The sequence below is a fragment of the Macrobrachium nipponense genome, chromosome 34 (assembly GCF_015104395.2).
Source record: "Macrobrachium nipponense isolate FS-2020 chromosome 34, ASM1510439v2, whole genome shotgun sequence".
Classification (NCBI taxonomy): Eukaryota; Metazoa; Arthropoda; class Malacostraca; order Decapoda; family Palaemonidae; genus Macrobrachium; species Macrobrachium nipponense.
In genome coordinates this window covers 48,497,707-48,523,247 of record NC_061095.1, presented here as the reverse complement: position 1 = coordinate 48,523,247, position 25,541 = coordinate 48,497,707, and the positions used below count along the sequence as shown (strand labels likewise).

The window sequence follows — 25,541 nt, the reverse complement described above, 5'->3', positions numbered from 1 at the left end:
TCCCTATCTTTAAGGAATCACTATACGTTTTGTGAATACTTAGCTACTAAGTCAATGCTATTTTTGTGGCGTAATAATAATAATAATAATAATAATAATAATAATAATAATAATAATAATAATAATAATAATAATAGTGAAGAAATCCACAGTGGTATAGATATGTATTAGAAATATATAGTTTGTAAATGTATTTCTAATATATACTTACATTTATACCACTGTAGATTCTCCACCATTTAGGTGACTCATGCTATAATAATAATAATAATAATAATAATAATAATAATAATAATAATAATAATAATAATAATAATAATAATAATAATAACAATAATAATAATAATAATAATAATAATAATAATAATAATAATAATAATAATAATAATAATATCCTTGTTTATGAATTCATATTCATTCTAAGCCCATTTCTTATGTAATCATTCATCAAAGCACGTTACATTTATTTTCCAACTAATTTATTCTGAAATATCTTTACCTTAGCTCGTGGACACTCATATAATAATAATAATAAATAACTAATAATAATAATAATAATAAAATAATAATAATAATAATAATAATAATAATAAATGAAGCGTGCTTAATACAGACTAATGATTTTAAGTGCTATGTAGAACAGAACACTGTCATCAAGGTTAGTGGTAACTCATGGATATAGATATAGACTTTTATTATCATTTTACGGAGCAATACATAATATATATATATATATATATATATATAATATATATAGATATATATATATATATATATATAATATATATGATATATATATATATATATATATATATATATAGTATATATATATATATATATATATATATATATATATTGTTAGAAGATCAAGTACAGCCTCCCTTTGGTTTACCCACAATGAAGTGAAAATCTGGGATCAATAGACAGATTCAGTGACCTTGGAAACAACTCCATGTTGTAGTAATTGCATTTAGAAGTAACTGGAAGATATCACCAAAAATTATGTGGAATTAACCATTCAGGTGATGAAATGGTATAGTCAGTTAATGAATTAAGTGAATGTTGAATTAACCAACTAGGAAATTAATCAGGCATTGAAGCAACCAGACTATAAAATGCTATTTAAATTATATTACGAATTAACAAGACTCTGAACTAATTGGAAGTACAATTAACCGGGTGTTCAATTAACCAGACTTTCCGTAAACCGGACATTCAACTAACTGGACGTTCAATTAACCGAATGTTCAGTTAAGCAGACTTTCAGTTAACCAGACGTTCAATTAACTAGACGTTCAATTAACGAGGCGTTCAATTAACCAGAATTTCAGTTAACCAGACGTTCAATTAACTGGACGTTCAATTAACCAGGCGTTCATTTAACCAGAATTTCAGTTAACCAGACGTTCAATTAACCGGACATTCAATTAACCGGGCATTCAGTTAACAAGACTTTCAATTAACCAGACGTTCAATTAACTTGACGTTCAATTAACCTCAGTTTCAATTAACCAGACTTGCTGTTAACCGGACATTCAATTAACTGGACGTTCAATTAACCGGGCATTCAATTAACCAGACTTTCAATTATTCAGACATTCAATTAACTTGACGTTCAATTAACCTCGGGTTCAATTAACCAGACTTTCCTTTAACCAGACATTATATTTACTAGACGTTCAATTAACCGGGCATTCAATTAACCAGACATTCAATTAACCAGACAGTCAATTAACCAGACATTCAATTAACCAGACATTCAATTAACTGAACATTCAATTAATCGGGAGTTCCAATGTTCAGTTAACTGGACGTTGAATTAACCAGACACTCAGTTAACATACCATTCATCCAACCAGATCCTCAGCTAACCAGGCGCTCAATTAACCGGACCTTTAGTTAACCGAACACTTTGTTAACTGGATTTTCAATTAACCAAATGTTCAATTAACTTGGTGTTCAATTATCCAGACATTCAGTTAACCAAACATTAAATTATCCAGGCACTCAGTTAACTTTGCGTTCAATTAACCACGCGCTTAGTTAACCAGATGTTCAATTAACTGGACTCTCTATTAACCAAACGTCCAATTAACTTGGTGTTCAATTATCCAGACACACAGTTAACTACAATTTCAATTATCCAGACACTCAGTTAACTACAATTTCAATTATCCAGGCGCTCAGTTAACCTGGCATTCAATTAACCAGATTCTCCATTAACTGGACTTCCGATTAACCAGGTGCTCAGTTAACCGAGTGTTCCATTAACTGGAGGTGAGTTAGGCAGCAAACATTTCGATGGAGAAAGCGACCGTCGAGAGAGCAAAACCGAATCCGAGGATAATGAAGAGGCCTTGCATGTGCTCCAAGCTGAGAGGGGTAGCCCCACCCGCTGACTCTTTCCCGTCCTGGGGTGCTTCTTCTTCTTCTTCTTCTTCATCATTGGCTGAAATGTTTCCCTTTTGAAGCTGGAAATGACAATAATGTTAGTGATGAGTAGTAATACTAAAAATTTGTATTGCTTCTGTTAAATTCCTATTATCATTAATATTGATGATATTAGAAATATTAATGATACAAATAAGAGTGTTAACACTGGAAAATGAAGCAATGGGCAGGCTGAAGGATATCTGGAAATCAAATAGATTGAAGTCTAGATTATACATTGGTCTCGCACAATCTTTGTTGCTATGTGGATATGAATCATGGTATGAAAGTTACTCTGTATCTTAAAGATTTGGTCGATTAGAGGATAAAGCCCTAAGTAGAATACTATGAGTCAGGTGGCAGGATGGAGTGAAAAAAGATAATATAAGGGAAATTCTAGAACTCCATAATGAGATATGATGACAGGAAGATAAGTATGGCTTGGACATGTCTTTCGAATAACCCTTTGGAAGCATAGCAAGTGATAATGTGAGCTGGCCCCTTTCGAGTTGAAAGACCCAGACCTACTTAATATAATTGATAACAAATCAGTAAAAACCCTGATAAATAATTATCTTCAGAAAGTTATAATTTTTATATTACCTTCTGGTAGCGTGTGAGTGAGTTCAACAGCCACCTCCTCACCAATCCACTGTCGAAGATGCGCGAAATCCACAAGTCAAACTTTGATTTCAGTGGCGAGTTTCTTGGATAGGCAAGTCCCACTGCATAAGAGGAGAAGCACTCCTATTTTGGAGGTATAAAGCCCAGTTTATATCTCAAAAATATCTGGTATTATTCTACCGATTGGCACTAGCACTTGAGAGTGTCAGGTGAAGTATTATCTATAGAGGCTGATTCAAAGCAATTATCCCTTCAAAAGTGGTCTTTCTTTATCTAAAATATGCAAGATTAATTTCAACCAGAGCTCCCAGAAGGAGGGAGAGAAATTGAAAGCAATAATTAAACACCCCAGCCTAACCTAACCTTACCTTCATGATCCTAACCAGAGGCTTTCCCTTCCTCTTTAACTGTGCCCCAACGGCTTCCAAATATATCCGGCTGTTGATTGTCACTGCCTTCCCATCGAGGACGTCTTTGGTCGTCTCACGAAAGGCCAAACTCACTCGGAATTTGTCCACTAGCGCCTGCAGTGAGAGCAAGTTTGGTTGAATTCTTGTAGCCACACAATGGTGTTATTTCTTTTCAGAACTGAAACAGCTGTAGAATTTGATTGCTGATTCAGATTTATTTTTCTGTTTATCATTGATTATATGCTAGAACCTAACGTTTCCTCTTCATTTAAAAACCATGAATTACACAAGGTGAGTTTCTTATGTATTGCGTTTCTGCTTTGATGATATTTTAACACAAAACCTTTTAATCTCAGGGAATCAATTACCTAGCGACTTTTAGCCAAACTTACGCGTAAATACTGATTTCCAGAAAACTCCAGCGAAGTCTTGAAGAATGGAATTCCCATGACTTGCAATCCAGACTCGTACAAGTCCTTGAAGGTCTCAATGCTAGCAGGCTGCCTGACGACCGTAAGGAAGGCCGTCAGGTTGGACCTGTAGCCTGTAGAGATGAGGAGGATGTAGATCCACAGAAATACGACAAAGATCTTGAGGCCTGAACCCATCGGCTGATTCCTCAAAGGGTAAGAGAAATGGGCTCCACAAGTATAAAAGATTGACAGAGTGATGTGTCTGAAGCCTGGTTCCTCAAATCCGCTGGAAAACAGATATTTCACCTGTGAGCAAGCCTATCCTGGACCTGATGGAAACTAAAATAAGGTAAAAGTAGGAAGGAGAGTGAAGCTCAAAACTAAAGTGATTAGAACTTTACAAGAATCAGGATGTTGACCGATCAATGGCTATCGAGCCTTTAGGGTTATAATATTCAAAAGCTTAAGAAGATGAAAGTGCTAATTAACACAACCACATTTCCTTAATCCTTTTTTTTAAACTCATTTATCAACTGCTCTTAATGCTTATCTTTAGCATCCACAATTCCCTCATCACTACTCAATTTCATTTCACATTCTGGATACTCTTATCAAGACAGGCCTTGAATTTGGTTGTGAAATTAATGAAGAGGCCCTCCCATCCATAGTGGGATTCAAATAAATGTAATTGTGGTTCCAGTGACATACATATAGTGTGTTAAGACAGGCTAATTCTAACTTCAAGTCTACTGGTTCGAATCCTACCAAGTATGGGAGGGCTCCTTCATTTCCTTCTCTCTCAGCTTCAAGGCTTGTGCCTACTCGTTATTTAATGCGTCCCTTCTTACACTTGTCATCGTTGATACCGTACCTTTTTTCGCTGAATACAGCCAGTACATAAAGCAGAGGACCTGACAGAAGGAGTCCCACAAAAATTGCTATCCAGGTAGCCATCCGGAATGGGAGTCCTAGGGACTGCCAGCGAGGTAGTGGTAGATCAACTCGGGCCATGTAACAGCTTTTCTGAAACGGAAGAGACTGGGGTTTCGTCCATCCCGAGAGCTCATGGTCTTCTTGTTTTGAAATATAGCACATTGGTCCTGTTGTGTCTCAAATGCTGGAAACTAATCTGAGATGAAATTGAATTTTTTACATCATATATGGTAAGAAATTTGATTGATTTTAAAAAATGTTCCAGAAGTGTAAGAAGATAAATTCTCATTTAAACGCAAAAAATCTGTTCCAATAGGTATAAAAAGATACTCTCGTATCTGTATAAGATGAATGATCGTTTTAATAAGATAGAGACGACTGGTTCTCTTCAATCCAAAGAAGGCTGATAAAATATTATAGAATGAAGAACACCATTTTTATTCTAACTTCTCGACCAGATTAGATGGGGTTTCTTGTCCTAATCGAGGAGGTTTGTTCACTTTTTGAAATAGAAAAGAGCAGTTTCCTTCCATCATAAAGGACTAAAAAGCATTAGTGGGCTCTTTTCTTTGATAGTGACCCACTAGGGTTTTACCCCAGTGTGTATTCACCCTCGCGGACTGTTTATTACTAGGCCCTTGGGGATGGCTGTAAGAACATAGACAAAAGACGGTAAATATCATAAGGATAATGACCTCCAAACAATAATAGTCCTAGATAAGTTAAGTATATCTTAGTTTTACCAGATCACTGAGCTGATTAACAGCTCTCCTAGGGCTGGGTCGAAGGATTAGTTGGTCACCTAGCAACGGGACCTACAGCTTATTGTGGGATCCGCACCACATTATATCGAGAAATGAGTTTCTATCACCAGAAATAAATTTCTCTGATTCCACGTTGGCCGCGCCGAGAATCGAAGTTCGGACCATCGGATTGGTAGCCAAGTGCAAAAACCACTCGTCCAACGAGGAACTGATAGTCCTAGATAACGACCCACGAAATCTCTTGGTGGTCACTATCTAGGAAAGATCCATTATTGACAAAGACGATAGTTGTTAGTCCTGAAAGGGTAAGATGAACTTTCGTATTTTTGAAATACAGAAGGGTTTGGATGTCTCTTTGAATAACGGTTGTCGTTTTGCACAGCTTCAGCAAGACAAAGTAACCGTTATTCTGACGTTTTTGAATTATGGCCTTTAAAAATGAACAATTAACAAGTCACTTACACCATGGCATATTCCCATTCTTTTAGCTACACTCCACGCTGATTGCTGAAATCTACGTAAACCTATTTAATAATGAGACGACCCTCAAAATGAAATTAGGTTTACCTTTCTTGAGGTCAAATCCTCTTTGTGTCCTATCAGTGAAAATGAAATTTTTTCCTCGAAGGAAATTTTGTTAGCTAGCAGCAGTTGGTTTGCTCGTTAGGCAGTTTTTTTTTTTTTTTTTTTTTTTTTTGTAGCCCAACGTCCCTTACTCATAAAGGCTGTGAGGAGCAGTTTCAGTACAGAAAAGAATATAGAATTTAGGCTGAAGGCTAAGTGCCTGTACCTATGAGGGCACTCGCGGATGAAAGGAAAATTGAGAGTAACTGGTTACAAAGGTGTAATAGGAGGAAGACCCAACAGTTCCACCATGAAACAACTGCTAGGAGAGGGTGGAAAGTAAGATGGAGGAAAGCGAATACGAATGGAGGTACAGTGAAAGGAATGTAAGGTGTCGCAGCTAGGGGCCGAAGGGACGCACCTTCCCCCTTACGGGAGCGGTTTCAGAAAAGCATTTTTTGCTGCCGATTTGTTTTTGTAATCTAATTTTTACGGAGTCTTCATTTGGCGTCTCCTAATTCGAGAGGCGACACTTCACCAACTCAGCCTCATCTGGCAATTAATTAAACCTATCATTAATTTCATTCAGTGCTTAACTAAGACAAGCAGATTGACTCATTGTTCATTTATTTACTTTGATACAGAGATCATGCAGTCTTAGAAATATATCAATATATAAAAAAGAGAAATATTGTAAGCTACACAATTCTGTCTAGACAGACGATATTATGATTTTTACGCTTAAAATGGTCGCAGATGTGATCTAATGTGTTTATGTAGCCTAGGAAGTGAACTATACAGCGAAGAGGAAACGGGAAAAGTAAACTTTAGTTTGCATTGTGCACATAAGTGTATATATAATATATGTATACATACATACATAAACGTATATATACATATACATGCATTTCTCGATTTCTTCACGCACTTTTGGATACGCTTGTCCCTACAAAGCCTTAAGGTCCAAATGCAAAAAATATGAAGAAATTATGATGCCCGGCAGCGGGAAATGAATTCGTGTTACCGCAATCAAGACGAGGTCACGTTGCCGACCTGACCACAAGAAAGATAAAGGTCTATTGCCTCTCTTACCTACATATACCTGTTGTTTTCAGACATATTTATTAGAGCTGGAATATATGCATCCTTATCATTGCACCCAAGTGGGCAATCGTAGTGGGCAAATGCTTTTATTGCTTTTTAGGCTGAAATATATATGTAGAATGTACTGGTCACTGTTTACCAGATACATATGGAATTGTGGCTAATTACAATTCTCTGTGTATCTAGTAAACAATGGCCAGTAGATTCTACACATATATTTCAGCCTAAAATGCAATAAAAACTATTGCCCATTTGGCTAAGATGGCTAAGATGATGAGCTCTAATAGATATCTCTGAAAACAACAGGTATACGCATGAACGAGAGGCAAAAGACTTTAAATCCTTCTCGTGGTCAGGTCGGCAACATGACCTCTCTTGATTACGGTAACCCTGATTCGTTTCCCGCTACTGGACATCATAATTTCTTCATATTTCTTGTACTTGGTTATCAGGCTTTGGAGTGACAAGTGTATCAAAAAGCGCTATTACAATTACATATGTATGTGGTAAACAGTGACCAGTAGATTCTACAAATATAATATATATATATATATATATATATAATATATATATATATATATATATATATATATATATATATATATATATATATATATATATATATATAATATATATATATATATATATATATATATATACAGACAGAAAATTAAAAAAGACTTAATCTTTTTTTACCTAGAAAATCTTATTCCTACTAAATTGATTTTAATACTGAAATTTTCAATGTAATGCACTTGTGGAATGCCAATTTGGTAAAGATTAAAGTTATGAATCTATGAAACCTATATAACCTACTTTTAAATTACCGTTTTGTAGACCCTGAAACTACGGAAAGGAAAAATAATTTCCAGTTCCATTTAGGAGAAAGTTTTCTTTGGCAATAGCTTTATATTCAAACATTCTTTTGGAAGTAAGAGCCTAAAGGACTTCAGACTGCAAAGTAAGTGTCCACAGAATAAAATGTAAAAGCAAAAATATTAAACCTGTTTGAATAGACTCAAACTTCTCGAAATGTATACTTGGGGGAGGTTTTCCCTCTTATTTACCCTACTAGGATGATTTCACAGAATGATTATTATCATTATTATCATTATTATCATTATGAGCTCCTATGGGTGCCTAGTTCCGTCAGTGCATCTCAGATTTTTAGCATTTTAATTAATCTTCATTCCTCTTCCTATATTCATCCTCACTGTCCAAATTCTCTAAGCCGCAAGTAATTGTACGGTTTTCTCCCAATCCCACCTTTAGGCCCTTATACTTCATCTCCTTTATTTCTGGATATTTTTTTTATGCTAGCCTAACCTCCCTACCTGCCTCTTTTCACTGTCTTAATCGTTACATGACCGAAAGTGCACCAGCTAACGGTTTGACAGCCTATATTTCATCAATTCCTAAATCATTATTATGACTGTTGCTATATAATCTAACCAGACCAATAAGAAAAATCAAACGTTTCAGTCCATTGACTGACATCTTCAGCAAAGGCCGAGCTATACTCCTGAAACTGGTCCCTTCCGTCGATGGCTGACATGTACAGGTTGGCGATGGCTATGTCCCCTTCGTGGCTTCCCAGAAGGCCTACCATCCCGTCGAAGCTGCCATTCGGAAGCTTTAGACCGAACTGTTGCCCTGGGGTATGAGAAGGAGAGCAGGAAAGTTAAGATACGAGACTCCGTGCATTAGCTGGGCCCTTAATGATATAAGGATCAAGCAAAACTGATTAGCAATTTGATGAATAAAGATCAAAGATATGGAAAAACAGGGAGCAGAAGCAGAATAATGTGCAAGTATATATACATCTTCCCAGCTTTATCTCTATTCATTGTCGCCGTTTTGAAAGATTCTCTTCCATCTACCTCTGTCCTGTGTCATTTCCTCCCATACTCCCTTCTCCCTCATATCATCTCTAATGCAATCTCTCCTCCACCTGGTCTTAGGTCTTCCTCTCCTTCGTGTTCCATCCACCTCCACGTCCATCACTTCTCTTGCCATGTGTTGCTCTTCTCTTCTCATCAGGTGGCCATACCATCTTAACCTTTGGCTCTTGCACTTTCTTTGATGCTTCAGTGACCTTTACTGTACCCCCTAGTATGTTCATTTCTAACCCTGTCCTTTTAGGTTACTCCACTCATTCACCTAAGCATCCTCATCTCGGTTACGTTCAACTTTCTCCCCTCTGTTTTCTTTAGGGTGCTGCTTCCAATCCATATGTCATTGCTGGTCTGACCACTGCTTTGTGCACTCTGCCCTTTAATCTTATAGAGATTTTCCTATCACATATGACACCAGATGCAGGTGTATATATATATATATATATATATATATATATATATATATATATATATATATATATATATAGATATCTATATATATCTATATATATATATATATTATATTAAAGATATATATATATAGATATATATACTATATATATATATCATATATATATATATATATATATATATCTATATATATATATATATATATATATATATAATAAATAGTAACAAAATCAATCAACCATTATAAAAATAAACTTTGACTTTATATGACTCACTTCCGCAAACTTATAAACCACAATGTTTTAAACGCTGTTGGAAATACTTTGCTTTAGATCCAAAGAAGTCTAATGGTTTCAGTATTGTGTCTACATAAATTAGCTTCGAGAATTGACAAGCACTACTGACCAGCAGATGGACATGGCACAACATTGAACATCTGTCTGGTATTTTATTTCACTGGTGAGTCGGATTCTTTGACTAATTTTGGAAGTTCTTCTTAACTATCCTGTTCAGTACCATATCATCTGCAAACGTCATCCATATCATTTTCATTCCACAACCTATTTCCATACCCCACAATTGCGTAGTAATATCTACTGCCCTATCTATGGTTTCTCGCAACATTCCCTCAGACATATTTTGACACCAAACCAGTCACTCTCCCGCTTACAAATTCCATGTGCGCACTCTTTCAATTTCATCGAAAGCTATTTCAAGGTTTATATATGTCTCATACAATTTTCTACAAGCTTATCACATAATCATTTAATAGTAAAAACCCTATTCAGAGGCGGCGGAAGACTACAGTCACATCACCATCACGCCTTAGCCTTACCATCCGGAGGGTCCTTGTAGAGGATGGTGAAGTTGAACACTTTAGCAAGAGCTTCAACAACTGCCGGATCCCGGCCATAACGGAAGAGCAGATTGCCTTCTGGGTCTCTGTGGTATATAATCGCTGGCTGCCACTCAAATACAAGGACCTGAGGATTATTATTATTATTATATTATTATTATTACAAACGAAGCGAAACCCTACTGGAAACGGGCTCATTTCTGGCGGCCCGGCATGCCCTGGCCCGGCCCTAATGCTATTAAATTGCTAATGTCTCCAAAAGTACTGAATTTAAAAGAAAAATTATTCTGCAGATAAAACCTTACATCTTTAAATTTCATCCTCATAAGATTTAATTTTAAAATATTATAAATCCACATTTCAATGATGTTTAACCCTTTGATGGTTTTACTTGAAGCTTCGTGAGTTACGTTTAGGGCTCCTTACTGGTTATTATTATTTTTAATATTATTATTGTTACTACTATTGTTATTATTATTATTATTTCATTGAAAAGAATGGCACTCTGTATGCCACTGAACTTATAAATATTCCCTACATGTACCGCTGGTGCTATTCACCTTCTTTCAATGGTACCCAGGCCTATCGAAGCGCCGGAATAATAATTGAAATTCGAACAGCTTCTTTTAATTTACCTGCTGAAACGACTTATATACACCAAGTTGCGAAGGCGAAATATAATAAGCTCACCAGCGTAGATGCCAGTCTCTTCAATGAAGTTTGCCTCAAATAGTCTTCTTCAAAATATATTATTATTATCACTCGCCTATCAATCTGGTAGCCTAAGTTTGCTCCCCGCTGCTGCCAATGCAGAACCAGAGGAATTTATTTCTGGTGATTAAAAATTAATTTCTTGATATTATGTGGTTCGGATCCCACAACAAGCGGTAGGTCCTGTTGCCAAGTAACCAATAAATATAAAAATCTAATCCTTCAGGCTAGCCCTAGGAGAGGTGGTAACCAGCTCAGTGGTCTGGTTAAACTAAGATATACTTCCCTTATTATTATTGGAGAAGCAAATCCACATATATGTGTGGGCACATATATTGAAAAATAAATCTCCACAGAGACCTTTCGGGAATCTGTTTGGTTCCCCTTTCCAGACAGATCCCCGAAATCTCTCTGTAGAGATTTATTTTTAAATATATCTAACCATGAGTAATTGGATTTGTTTCTCCACTTCAAGACTCCTGCTACTATGAGTATTTTTTTTTATTATTATTATTATCACTGTTATTATTATTTTGCTTCACACATACTTCCAACTGACGTATTAAAATTCCCATAATGTACAGGGTGCCCAGAAAGTTCCAATACCATTACAAGTATCTATTGCTCAGAAACCATATAACGTAGAGTGATACAGTTTTCTGTAGTGTTCTACATTTCCTCAAGTTTACATTCAGAGCACTTCATTCTGCAAACAAACTGCATTACTCTAACTTATATGGTTTCTGAGCAATAGATACTTGTAATGGTACTGGGACTTTATGAACACCCTGTATTATACCAAAACAACAAAGAATTCTCACCCTTACGACGCCTCTCCTTAAGTTGGATATCTTGTCCGGGAACAGTTCCGCCTTACTGGTGAAACCTCGACCGTACCAGCTGGTGATGTACTTCATCCCCTCCCCCCAAAACAGCTGGTTCAGGTAGACTCGGAATCGTCCTTCGCTCTTGTCCTAAGGAACGAATTATTGCGTTATTCGGATCTTTCGTAGGTAGTGACACCCTAGTGCTTTGTAACCGGATATGCATCGACCTTTGCGGTGCGTTTAGTACAATCCCATTTTGGGATGACCGTAAAACCGTAAAACATAAAGACAAGACCTTAAATGAGGATAAGGACCCCCAAGAAATGTTAGTCGTAGATAACGACACCCGAGGTTTGTTACGATTCACTATCTTGGAAGGATCCCGTTATAACAATATAGTTTTCAGATATTTGTCTGTTGATGTATATATACGATATCTCTCTCTCTCTCTCTCTCTCTCTCTCTCTCTCTCTCTCTCTCTCTCTCTCTCTCTCTCTCTCTCTCTCTCTCTCTCTCTCTCTCTCTCTCTCTCTCCTCTGAGAAACTTACCTGGACGACTCCGACGATGTGTTCGGTTTTTCGTCCCATTTTGGTTCCGGTGAACATATCCAGGAATTCTTCTGTCAAGCCAACTATTATCACCCTGGAAATGATTATTATTATGATGATGATGATTATTATTATTATTATTATTATTATTATTATTATTATTATTATTATTTATTAAAAAAACTTCTTTCAGTTTTCTTCTGAAGATTGAAAAAGAAACCCACAAAATCACTGTGTAACGTGTTTATTTATGAGCAAAAGTAAAGTGTAAATACTCATAAATAAACACGTTATACACAGTGATTTTGTGGGTTTCTTTTTCAATTATTATTATTATTATTATTAGGTCTTTCTCCTCTTCATCGAGAACGGGATATGCCGCATATCAGGTCCGCAATAATATTCAGTGGTGAATGCCGTTGATTTATAAAACAAAAAACATCATAATAGCTTTCGAACTCTGTCCTGCGTCATCTTCAGTCTAAACGTTTTTATAAACTGAATATTATTGTGGACCTGATATACATTATTATTATTATTATTATTATTATTATTATTATTATTATTATTATTATTATTATTATTATTATTATTATTATTATTATTTGTTTTAAAGGGTCCACAATAATAGAAATGTTAAAACTTTAAATTCATAAACACTTTATAGAAGCTTTCCGTGAGTTCATCTTCAGTCCAATAGACGAACCCAGGGAAGGGTTCGAAAGCTTTTATAAAGTGTTCGTAAATTATTCACGAACTTTTAACATTTCTATTATTGTGGGCCCCTTAGAACATTGCATATACTCTCGTGAGAGAGAGTTTTTCCCAATTATTATTATTGCTGAGAAATTCACAATCTCGTGAAAAACAGATGGGTAATAAAAATTAACATTTATATAGTAAATTGTATTGGTGTGTAAATACAATTGGCTATATTATTATTATTATTATTATTATTATTATTATTATTATTATTATTATTATTATTATTTTATATAATTATTATTATTATTATTATTATTATTATTATCATTATTATTATTATCATCATTATTATTATTATTATTCCGTGCTACTTAAACAGGCTAGTAGACCGCCTATAGAGGTCATGATCAAATTCAGAGTCAAAATTGGTGTATATTTGAATTTTACAGATAAACTATGATATCATAGTCCATCAAAGTCAATAACGATTCTCTCTCTCTCTCTCTCTCTCTCTCTCTCTCTCTCTTTCTTTCTTGAGAGAGAGAGAGAGAGAGAGAGAGAGAGAGAGAGAGAGAGAGAGAGAGAGATGACTATGGTATCATAGTTGATCTGTAAAAGTTAAATATATTATTATTATTTTATTATTATTATTATTATTATTATTATTATTATTATTATTATTATTATTATTCTTATTATTATTATTAAGATGAGCTAAAGGGAATAAAATTACCTGCATGGGGCACAATATGAGCTTTGAAAGATGAATGTATGATTGCTAAACACAGGTCTGCCTTTGAGACAAAGTCTCTCAGCAGCTGAGTTAATAAGTACAAACTCAAGAATATAAAGAGCCTCATCGGCTTCAGACTGCAAAGCTATTCTGATCCAGCTAAGAAGAGTTAACTGGAATCCAACGGGAGACCCACCTGGCTTCGTAGTCCCAGAGAAAGGGCATCCCGTTGCCAAAGTCAATCAGTAGCTGTGGATCAGACACCAGGATTAGAGTCCCTTGGCACTTGGATGTCGTCCAGACTACCTGGTTAGACAGGTCTTCGGGGGAGTTCATGAACACAACCTGGACGATCAAAATACTCATAGCAGCATGATTCTTGAAGTGGAGAAACTAATCCACGGTTATGTATATGTACTACGAATTTTTATCACATCACCGTGATTCATATACATGCATTAAGCTACTCTACCTGGAAATAAATTATATTTGCATATATATGTCAACCGAAGGGGAATTTTTTTTTAGTTGATAATAATTTCATCCTCTCGTGGATTCGAACCAGCGGACATAGGAGTAATTAGGACTTCAGTGATGTTATCGACTCGGTTTCACTTGTTGGCCGAATCGATAACATCACTGAAGTCCTGATTCCTCCTTTGTCCGCGGGTTCGAATCCACGAGAGGACGAAATTATTATCAACTAAGAAATAAAAATCCCCTTCGATTAACATATATGAAATTATGTTAATTCCGAGGTAGAGCGAATTCGATATCAAAGGACATTCGTAGCTTAATGCATGTACTACATATATGTAAAGCTAAATCTGAACAGCTTCCCGAATGCTCTCTGTTTAGATTCATCTTTCAACATATGAACATACACATAACTGTGGGTTGTCCCTACTACCTGGATTATCAAAATACAGGTTATTGGATCATTCGACGTTTTGCTTTCAATAAACAGACAAACAAACCTTTTGCTTATCAATTAGAAGGCAATGTGATAAAAATTACAGTTTATAGGATAACATAGATATTCTTTTAGTTACTCAACAGCTGTTTGAACATATTTTTCTTCTTGTATTTCTCGTCTTGCCCAGGTCTGGGCTAGTTAAAAACCAGTGATCTAAATGAGGAGAGAGAGAGAGAGAGAGAGAGAAGAGAGAGAGAGAGAGAGAGTGAGAGAGAGAGAGTTGAATGAATTACAGTCAATATGCTTCAAAATTGATTTTAACGTGCTGAATAGAACCAATTGGTTATTTGTTCACGATGCAATTTGAGACACTACATTAACCCAATGGAACAACTTGCGTCTTGATGTAAAAAATAACAAATCTTCATTGAATGCTTCAGGAGCTTTAAAAACGAATTCAAAAATTTATAAATTAGAATAAATGATCCTTCGGCTATTTCAAGTCATGAATATAGAATTTCTGATACGTAAACAACTATACTATAAAACTGGAATGTTTCTTTTTACATATTTCACACTCGAAACAGATTTTACCTGGCTTTGAAATCACACAACACTGTCTCATTGGCTAAGTATAGTTTACATTATTGCAAAAAGGAAAAGTATGGTTTCCACTTGTAAAAAACACAGAGCCTTACTTGCTTTAGATTAGACGACCTAACCAGCACCTCCAAAATGTTAGACTCCTGGAAGCTTCTGTCAGCAACAAGGATCAAGTCGCATTCCTTCAGGTAGAGCTCAATGATTTTCCTGAGGAGCCGTTCCAAAGACTGTTCCTTTGCTCTCTCTGAGTTTTCCTCACGATATCGGAGAAGGACCCCATTTCCTCTGAGGTTTCTACCTTTTGGGACCTGTGACATAGACAGCTGTCCAGTGTCAGTCTTTGAGCTCCGGAATTGCTGTTGGGTTTTGGGTATTCTTGCTGTTTTGGGCTGCTCGCTAGAGTGACTGGTGTTTGCAAGATCTCCATAGAGACCAGCGGCTTTTCTGGAAGGGAGCAGAAATTTCTCTCCTTGGTCAAGCTGTGATCTCGAGAATGACAGGGAGATTTCAACCGTGCAGTTGTTTGCATGGCCTGCTGAGTGACCCTTGACATTTTTGGCTTGTACTAAATTCCCCTCGTTCTGGAACCATCGAGGAAGCTCTGACCACAAGAATGACTGATTGTACTGTTCTTTTGGGGGACTTGGCAACTCAAAAGAGCTGTTTGTGTCTACAATGTCCTCCTGATTGAAAGCTAACATTAATGGGATACTGCAAAAACTTCGTACAATCAAACAGCGTCTCGTTTTCACAGGAGATATTCGCTGGAGATTTGAATTCGCGATGTTTTAGATCTTCCGCTGGTGATTGGGTGCTCAAGGGACTTCCTGAAGGGTCGGCAGTAGCTTGGGAGCTGGAGATGCCGGGGCGAGGTACCCATTCACCGGGAATATCTGGGAAATGGCGAAGATCAGCCTCCAGAGGAAACAGGTGGTGATCCTCATTTTCAGGTCATATCTGAGATCAAAACAGATAACCTTAAATTCATCCAGTTTCCCTCAAGGTAATTAATGGTTATATGACATCCACAGAGTAAATACGGTTCTCATGTTCTGACTGCAACACTAAAAATGAATGAATATGATTTTATTTCTACTCAGATTAGAATTATCCGAATCTATATGGCTTGGAAAGGTTCATATGTATACGTTTACCCAGCAAATAACTTACCTGAACAAGGCCCACACATCCCAGCTCTAAAGTGATACTATTATGTAACTTCAAAAAAATACCCCCGACGAATGTAACAGCAAATTCGAAAATATCAGAACAGAATCCACATTTAGCAAAGGAATAAAACTTGTAGCAAATATAGAGAAGTATCACCAGACTGGGAAAAAATTTTGTTTCTTCATGTGTCCCTCACTGAATGTCTGGTTTAGAGTTTCATTTGCAGTAAAGCCGTAAAACGAAGCGGGAATGAGACAGTTTCTTACCTGTCAATCGTTCTCTCAAACCACAAGCGGTGCCTCTCAGACTCTTAGCCAGCAAGTCGTGATAATGGAGCCACCTCTACTTACCCAGGGCTTTTATACCTATAGCGCGCGTGGGCGGGACCTATGATAGATCAAACTCAAGAATGTGATTGGGTAAAACTGTATCAACTTTAGATGACATTTAACGACATTGGACAGCCATCAGGAGTGGTCCTGTTGGAAAAAAGTTTGTTTAGAATTTCATGAAGTAATCAGTAAGATCTGTTGCGGTAATACGGAAGCAGATGGAAGTAATAATTATGATTTTATTAAAGTTCTCCGATGATTTAGAGGTTTATGTGTATCTGCGTCAAAACCTAAGCAATGTTTTGAAACATTCTAGTAAATTTTATTTGATAGCCCTTTGAATACTTGTTGAAATTAAAGCAAATGAAGTTATTATTATTTTTATTATTAGATCTGTTTTTCATCTGCAAACTCCACAAAGGCCAATGTTTTGAAAAAGAAAGAATGCATTACTGTAATAAACGATTTTATTCAGCTATAATTACAATGTTGACTTCGTATTGTATTTAAAGCAAAACCAATCAGAAATTATGTTAAAACAACATTCTAAAGTATTTTGAAACTCAAACAAGTAAAAAAATGCTCCGAAGTTTCTTTGGCGCAATCGAGTTTTCTGTACAGCGTAAAATCAAGGCCACCGCAAATAGATCTATATTTCGCTGGTTTCGGTATAATGCAGTATGAGCGGCGTCCCAAGGAACTTTAACCACGGCCCGATAGTGGCTTGTCCTATATCGTTGCTAGAAGCACGATTATGGCTAACTTTAAACTTGAATCAAATAAAAACTCCTGAGGCTAAACGACTGCAATTGGTATGGTTTGATGATTAGAGGTTGGATGATCAACATACCAATTTGCAGCTCTAGCCTCAGTAGTTTCTAAGATCTGAGGGCGGAAACACAAAATTGCGGACAGAAAAAAGGGCGGACGGACGGACAAAGTTGGTACAATAGTTTTCTTTTAGAGAAAACTGAAAGTGATAACATTAATTAAAATGCCGTTGAAACATGAATTGGCCTTGTTCGATTCCCTGGAAAGAGGCTAAATGACTGAGAGTGTTTGGATGAGCTAATTTGGCCTCTGTTAACTCAATAATTGAAATAAATACTTCTGTCATAATCAGCTGATCTATTGACATAAGAAATGAATTAGATGCAGATTGGTCAGTTGACTGTAGCCGGATGCAGCTTCATTCAAGAGATTTGCTGACAGCTAAAAGGCAATCCCTGCTGGGAGGAAAAGGCAAAGGTTTGAAAATGGTTAATGTCTGCTTAGATAATTATATGTGCGTGTGATGTTAGATAGAGGTGAGTGGTGTAGTGTGTGCTCACTGGAAGTTTTCCGCACGGGGTTCATCCTTGATTTAATAACTAAAGGAGGTATATGCGATTACTGCATTATTTTTGTGATTTCCTGACTAGATAATGAATAATGCTTTATATATATAATCATATATATATATATATATATATATATATATATATATATATATATTCTATATATTATATATATATATATATATATATAATATTTATCAATCAAACAGGGGGATCAAACTTCAATTCTCTAGGAGGGTTTGAACTCGTATATCACTTTACCAACCTCACCATTGGAGAATACCTTTCTTCGTCTCACTCGGGAGTCTGAACTTTTTGCTCTAAACAGACTCTTCTAGAAAGTTCTCTTGTAATTTCATACAGAAGGCAAAAGAACTAATAATTTATACTGATATCTTTTAGTTTTATGTAAAAGAAAACTACATAGATGGCAAGTTGTCTTTGCGTCAGAAATGTTCCTGTCCGCCCTCAGATCTTAAGAACTACAGAGGCTAGAGCTGCAATTTTTGCATATTATTCATCAAACCACCAATTATCAAACATACCAAATTGCAGCACTCTAGAATCATTATTTCATATCTTATTTAAGGTAAAAGTTAACCATGATCGTACATCTGACAATGACATTGGTACCAACAACACAGGCAACCACCCGGTAGTGGCCCAGTTTCATGAGCCGTGGCTGAAAGTTTCATACAGCATTAGACGCTGTACAGAAATTAGATATATATCTATATATACATATATATATATATATATATATATATATATATATATATATATATAGATATCCCTGTGGTAGGGTTGTAAGAATACTACCACCGTAGGTCCTGCGTGTCGTAAAAGGCGACTAAAAGGACAGCTGCTTCCTTGCAGTCTTACTCTTTTAGTAAAGACTAGGCCCACCGCCTATAACTGTGGAAACTGCTCCCTTGCAGGTGGAATTTTTAGTCAAAGGCAAGGCCCACCGCCAATAACTGTGGTTGATGACAGCAAGGTCATGCGGTCATAAAAACCCCTTTGCCAAACTATAAACCATGCCTGATATTGTAAGGAAAGGCGCATTAGGCAACCAACCCCTTAATGTAAGGATAACAGTGGAAAGAAATAGAAATATATATATAATATATATATATATATATATATATATGTGTGTGTGTGTGTGTGTGTGTGTGTGTGTGTGTATATATAATATATATATATATATATATATATATATATAATATATATATATATATCTACTATATATATATTATATTATATATAGCTTACCTGCCCACCATTGCCCATGAAAACTGAATGGACAATATGTAAACTCTCTCCTCTTCTCTCTCCTCTCTCTTCTGCTCTCTCTCTCTCTCTCTCTCTCCTTCCTGTTGATTGTTTCACTTACATTTCCCAGCATTTTTAACATTTTATATTTCACTCCTTCTCATCCCCCATTCCTATCGTGGCTGAAACTTGGACTTATATGGCATGGAAGTGTAATTATTCATCTCAGCGACCTCGAAAACTATGGATTAAACACTAATAACGGTCGGTTTCCGTTATTTTTACATGTCACCCCACCCATTGGTACCAGAGATGTCTTATCCACTTCCCCAGCATTATTCTTTCCCAGATAGTTAGTCTTATTTATAACGAAATGAGTATGATACATTCGTAGAGTTTATTTAGTTACTAAGTCTGCGGGCAGAACCAGAAAACGTTTCAGGGAAGCTGTTCCATTCTCACCCTGCCCCCTTTGGTGCCCTTTAGTGCTAGTGATATCATACCCACAAAGTATTCTTTTCAAGATAATAAGTCATATGTATACCAAGTTTGGTTGAAATTGTTCAGTGCATTTCAGAGTTATGCTGGAACATACACACACATACACACGTCCATTTATATATGTGTGTGTATGTACCTTTTTATCTCTGCATCTTCACCCACATCTATGTGGGGGTCGATGTTTCTGACAGCCTCCCTCCTCCACCCGCTCAGTGAAAACATCGTCTCAGACGTATTTCGTCCTCAGACAGTTATTTGTCTCTCAGACAATCTGCGTTTAGCTACATCCATCCACCTTCGTTTCTTCGGTCTTCCTATCTTTCTCTCCCCCACCAGGCCCCCTTTAGTATCTCCCTTTATTCTCTCATTCTTGATCCTGTCCATTTTATTTTCCACTCCACACATACATCTAAGCATTTTCATCTCTGCCGCATCTAATTCCTTCTCTTGCAATCACTTTCCAGGCGTTGTTTCAGCTCCATATATCAATGCTGGTCTCACTACTGTTGTATCTTATACACTCCTTTTAATCTATATGTTGATTCTGCGGTCACACAAGACACCTGACATCTTTCTCTAATTTTTCATAACCCATCCTGCACTCTATGTTATTTCTGCATCTAAAAGTCCATCATCAGATGCTGTTGAACCAAGCTACCTAAATTTTTCTTCTCTGATGAACCTTGTTTTTTCTGTAATAATCTCGGAGTCTTGATCGTCTTTGAACCTTCAGGATTCAGTCTTCTTTCTACTGTTGCTTTATCCTCTGCCTTTCAGCATCTTCCTCCATTGCTCTAGTTTTGACTCCACTTCCCATTTTGCTGTGCTGCTTAATACGATGTCATCTAAAAATCAGTTAAAAAAACAGGTTTGGACTTCAAGCAGATCCCTGATATAAACTACCTCCCACTATTATTTATTCGGTTAACCCAATACTACTTCTAACATACATTTTTGCTCCTTCGTACAAATGTTGGACCAACCTCACATCTACTTCTCCCGTGTTCCCTTTACCCGCAGACGCCTCCAATCCTCTTGGCGTGGGAATGTATTGTATACCTGTTCCAGGTCTGTGAATAGTATGTGCGATCTTTCTGCTTTTCCAGATGTTTTTCTATCTGTCGGAGGGAAAAACACTTCTTTCCTACATGATCATGGTATGAGACATTAACTTTATTCCTCTGCAGCTTGCACAGTTCTGGATGTCATCTTCTCTTAACAGATAGGCACAATAAAGACTTTCTCTCCTTTTTTTTGGTGTATATATATATATATATATATATATATGTGTGTGTGTGTGTGTGTGTGTGTGTGTGTGTATGTATATATGTAGTATATATAACGTCTAAGGTATGGCGGTTACTAGTAACTCGAAAAAATAGAACTGTTGTAGGAGGAAGTACATCACAGGTGGTCCTTAAACAAAAAAAATACATTATTACAACGTTTTCAAACACAAAGGTTTCATTTTCAAGCTGTAAAGCCATTAAACAATAAAATTAACATTAAAAGCGCTAAATTACAAATAAAAGACATAGTACATTATAAAAGACAAGATAAAAAATCATGTTGTCATTCTTGGATAGTTTCTTAACTATGTATAAGTCTTTTCTGGAGAAAGCAGGAGTCTAATGGGTTGTAAGTTTGTTAAAGGTATTTTACTATGGAGTACGAAAGTGGTAATGAACTACCATTCTTAGATGTCTTAGTCTTACGACAATATTGATTATTTTAACACTTCAGTTTACAGGAAGAGAACTTTTACAGGATTAGGATCAAATTTTTATAGTCACTGTTTTTATGGTTTTAAATTAAACGCTTTATCGACATTACTTCATCGTGCCTTCTCACTGACATCTAGTTGGGATTTTTTTCACGAAGAAATCAACTTTTTACGTCAATATTTTACTAGCAATTATTTTCCCACCACACTTTTTCACGGGTATGTTTTTAAACTTCTTAATAACATTTTTATTCCAAAAGTCTCCTTACCTACTGTGTCTGAGCTTCCATTTTATGCAAATGTACCTTTAATCCATGACAAAAATTTCTACGATGTACTAAGAAAACCTCCTATTGATTATATACTACCTATTAGATTTAATATCATCCCAACAAACCCACACAGTTTAGGTATGTTTGTTTAAATTCAAGGATAAACTTGACCATTTGATGACCTCATGTGTTGTGTACAAGTTTAATTGCCTTAGATGTAATCTGGGGACCTACGTGGGATCCACACAGAGGTTACTGAAGGTCAAAATTGATTGGCATAAGGGCGTTAGCCATAGAACTGTAACAAACTTTGCTAATCCTGATTTTCTAATATCAGACAACACGCCAAAACCCTGCAAACAGAATATCAATACAAAGATTTACAGATATTGGGACGGCACCGAATGGCAAACTACTGACAATTCTGGAGTCCTTGTTTATTAAACAGCTTGTTCCTCAATTGACCACTTGGCAGTCTTTCTCGACAACTCTTTACCTTACGTGAACTGTTGCCGGTCATTTCTGGGTTGTTCCTTCTGACTTCCGTCCTTTCTTTCTCTCTTGATGGTTGGTTCTGCTACAACTAGTTTTTATTTTTTTTATCTTGTCTTTTATAATGTATTATGTCTTTTATTTGTAATTTAGCGCTTTTAATGTTAATTTTATTGTTTAATGTCTTTACAGCTTGAAAATGAAATCTTTGTATTTTGAAACGTTGTAATAAATGTTATTTTAAGGACCACCTGGGATGTACTTCCTCCTACAACAGTCTTCTCATATATCTATATATATATATATATTATATATATATATATATATATATATATATATATATATATATATATACCATATATATATACCTAAGCCGGAACCAAAAGTACCAGGAGAAGTAAATAATGCATTAAAAGGCACGAGAACAAACAAAGAAGTACGTGAAGATGGCCTAACAATTGATTTAATAATAGATGGCGGGGATATCATGCTAGTAAACCTCGCTGAATTTTACACAAAATGTATACAAGAATGGTGGTTAACTACAGCTTGGAAAAACTTTATCATTATATTAATTCACAAAAAGGGAAACACAAAAGACCTGAAAAATTACCGCCCAATAAGTTTACTCTCAGTAATATATAAAATATTTACAAAGATCGTATTCTGCCGAATAGAAAGACAGCTAGACTTTAATCAACCAAGAGAGCAGGCAGGTTTTAGAAGCGGGTATTCAACAACTGACCATATCCATGTAATTAACCAGCTACAGGAAAAATCAAGAGTATGACAAACCACTATGTATGGCATTCGTAGACTATGAAAAAGCTTTTGATTCTGTCAAAACTTCAACAATAATGAAAGCCCTTCAAAAGCAAGGAATAGATGAATCTTATGTTAGAACTCTTGAAGATAACTACACGGGTAATACAGCAATCCTAAAACTACATAAAGACGGTAAGAAATTTCCGATTGAGAAAGGAGTTAGACAGGGAGACCCCATCTCTCCTAAATTATTCACAGCGTGCCTAGAAGAAGTTTTTAAGAATTTAGATGGGGAAAATGTAGGAATTAACATTAATGGGAATACTTTAACAACTTAAGATTTGCATATGGCATAGTTCTACTCAGGGAATCAGGGGAGGAATGACAAAAGATAGTAGAAGATTTGAAAAGAGAAAGCAGAAGTTCCAAAATTCAGAGGAGATTCTAAATTCTGAATCATCTCCCGTCTCGCAAACGAAATATTGATCCTGCCTGAATGAAAGTTGCTGGCACCTCTGGTTTTTCCCGTGAATGAGCGTTTGCAACACTGCTCTGGTACATCGTCCACCACCTGTTTACATTTAAGTATGTACCAATAGATTAGCAATGAAAAAGAAAAAAAAAACATAGAAATGGACGGATACATATTGTTTAATTTTGATTAATTCATTTGCTTTGGATGACCATCTTAAATGATCGTAAAAATAATATTAGAGGTAGTAGCTCCAGTAATAATAATAATAAGAGTGATATCCTGTTTCCAAATTAAGACCACTGAAGTAAAGAATAAACCTCATCAAACAATTAATATTGTAAGCATTATTACTCTGGGTTCTTTTACACAGATAATAATAATAAAATAATAATAATAATAATAATAATAATAATAATAATAATAATAATAATAATATCCTCTTTTAAAGAGGATTGCATTCTTAAGAGAGGGCCGACATCCTATCAATAATAATAATAATAATAAGGAATTACATTTAATCATCTAATGCTCGCATCAGTGAATGTTTGCGCCGTACTTTTCGTCAATCGTTCACGCAAGAAAGCACAGAAGAAAAGAATCGATTATTATACGAAGCTTCTCCCCTTTCTTGGGGGGTCTTTGGGAGGAGGAGGAGGGTGGAGGAGGAGGAGGAAGAGTAGGAGGAGGAGTAGAAGGGGGAACGGATGACTCTTTTGCCGTAAGGGTTTATGTGTATGTGTGTGTGTGTGTGTGTGTAATATTGATCAAAATTGACAATACTTTCCCACAGGGCTTCAGGAGCCTTCCAGGCAATGCTACGAATGGAGCAACAAATTCCACTGTTACGAAATCTATACAAATATATTTAAAGATATAGCTATTTTCTAGATATTTATATCTGAAAACATTTCTTTATCATAAATACATTTATATAGATACATAACTGTGGCTTTGCTTCTCCATTTTAAAACTCTTGCTACTATGGGTATCTTGACCGTGTTATTCCCCACAGCGTTGGACTCCGGAACAGTCTTTCTAGAGTCATCGTGCGGTTGGAACTTCTGAACGTCAGAAGTTGAAACGAAAATGCAATGCATTACTACCCTAATACTATTATTCTTGCAATTTAATACATTTCTATCTATCTATCTATTCATTAATGTGTTTGTTTTCTTCTTTAATAAGTGGGATCTCTTCTTTATGTACTTCTTCCTAATTAATGAACACCATAAAATTCTTTGGAAGCTCGAATTTCAAGTCATTGGCCCCTTTGGTGGGCTTGCTCCATATGTATATAGTTCATCCTCTGAATAATAATAATAATAAAAATAAAAATAATAATAATAATAAGTAAGAAAAGCAATGGACTCCTAAGGAGGCAGGATGCAACCCGGAACCCTACACTATTTAATACCAGCCAGTCGAATTGGAGGACTGTGATAGAAAAAGAAAAAAAATAGTAATAATAATAGGCAAGATCCCAAGATCCCTGAAAAGGAACCTGGAAAAACTAGATGCCGAAGTAGCCCCAGGAATCATGCAGAAGAGTGTGCTCCTCGAAACAACACACATAGTGAGGAAAATGATGGACTCCTAAGGAGGCAGGACGCAACCGGAACACACTATAAGTACTTCCCAGTCAAATAGGATGACTGTGATAGACCCCCACAAAAAAATTAATAATAATAATAATAATAATAATAATAATAATAATAATAATAATTATTATTATTATTATTATTATTATTATTATT

The 25,541-nt window shown here is 35.8% G+C and overlaps 1 protein-coding gene across 3 annotated transcripts in view; it reads right to left on the bottom strand.

Annotated features, from left to right (window-relative positions):
- Positions 1–865: 865 nt before the first annotated feature.
- Positions 866–25,541, bottom strand: part of LOC135208037 (ionotropic receptor 21a-like) — a 102,688-nt gene continuing 78,012 nt past the window's right edge. The window contains exons 2-13 of one of the 3 annotated variants that reach the window (XM_064240155.1): positions 16,885–17,097; positions 15,544–16,405; positions 14,126–14,274; positions 12,492–12,585; positions 11,937–12,089; positions 10,384–10,531; positions 8,738–8,895; positions 4,749–4,900; positions 3,857–4,163; positions 3,423–3,578; positions 3,034–3,177; positions 866–2,471 (exon numbers count right to left, since the gene is read on the bottom strand). In XM_064240155.1, coding sequence (XP_064096225.1) covers positions 2,283–2,471; positions 3,034–3,177; positions 3,423–3,578; positions 3,857–4,163; positions 4,749–4,900; positions 8,738–8,895; positions 10,384–10,531; positions 11,937–12,089; positions 12,492–12,585; positions 14,126–14,274; positions 15,544–16,149 — 2,256 coding nt within the window. In that variant the 5' untranslated portion in view covers positions 16,150–16,405; positions 16,885–17,097 and the 3' untranslated portion in view covers positions 866–2,282. The remainder of the gene's footprint in view (positions 2,472–3,033; positions 3,178–3,422; positions 3,579–3,856; positions 4,164–4,748; positions 4,901–8,737; positions 8,896–10,383; positions 10,532–11,936; positions 12,090–12,491; positions 12,586–14,125; positions 14,275–15,543; positions 16,406–16,884; positions 17,098–25,541) is intronic. The other 2 variants (XR_010313106.1, XM_064240157.1) reach the window with 2 other exon arrangements.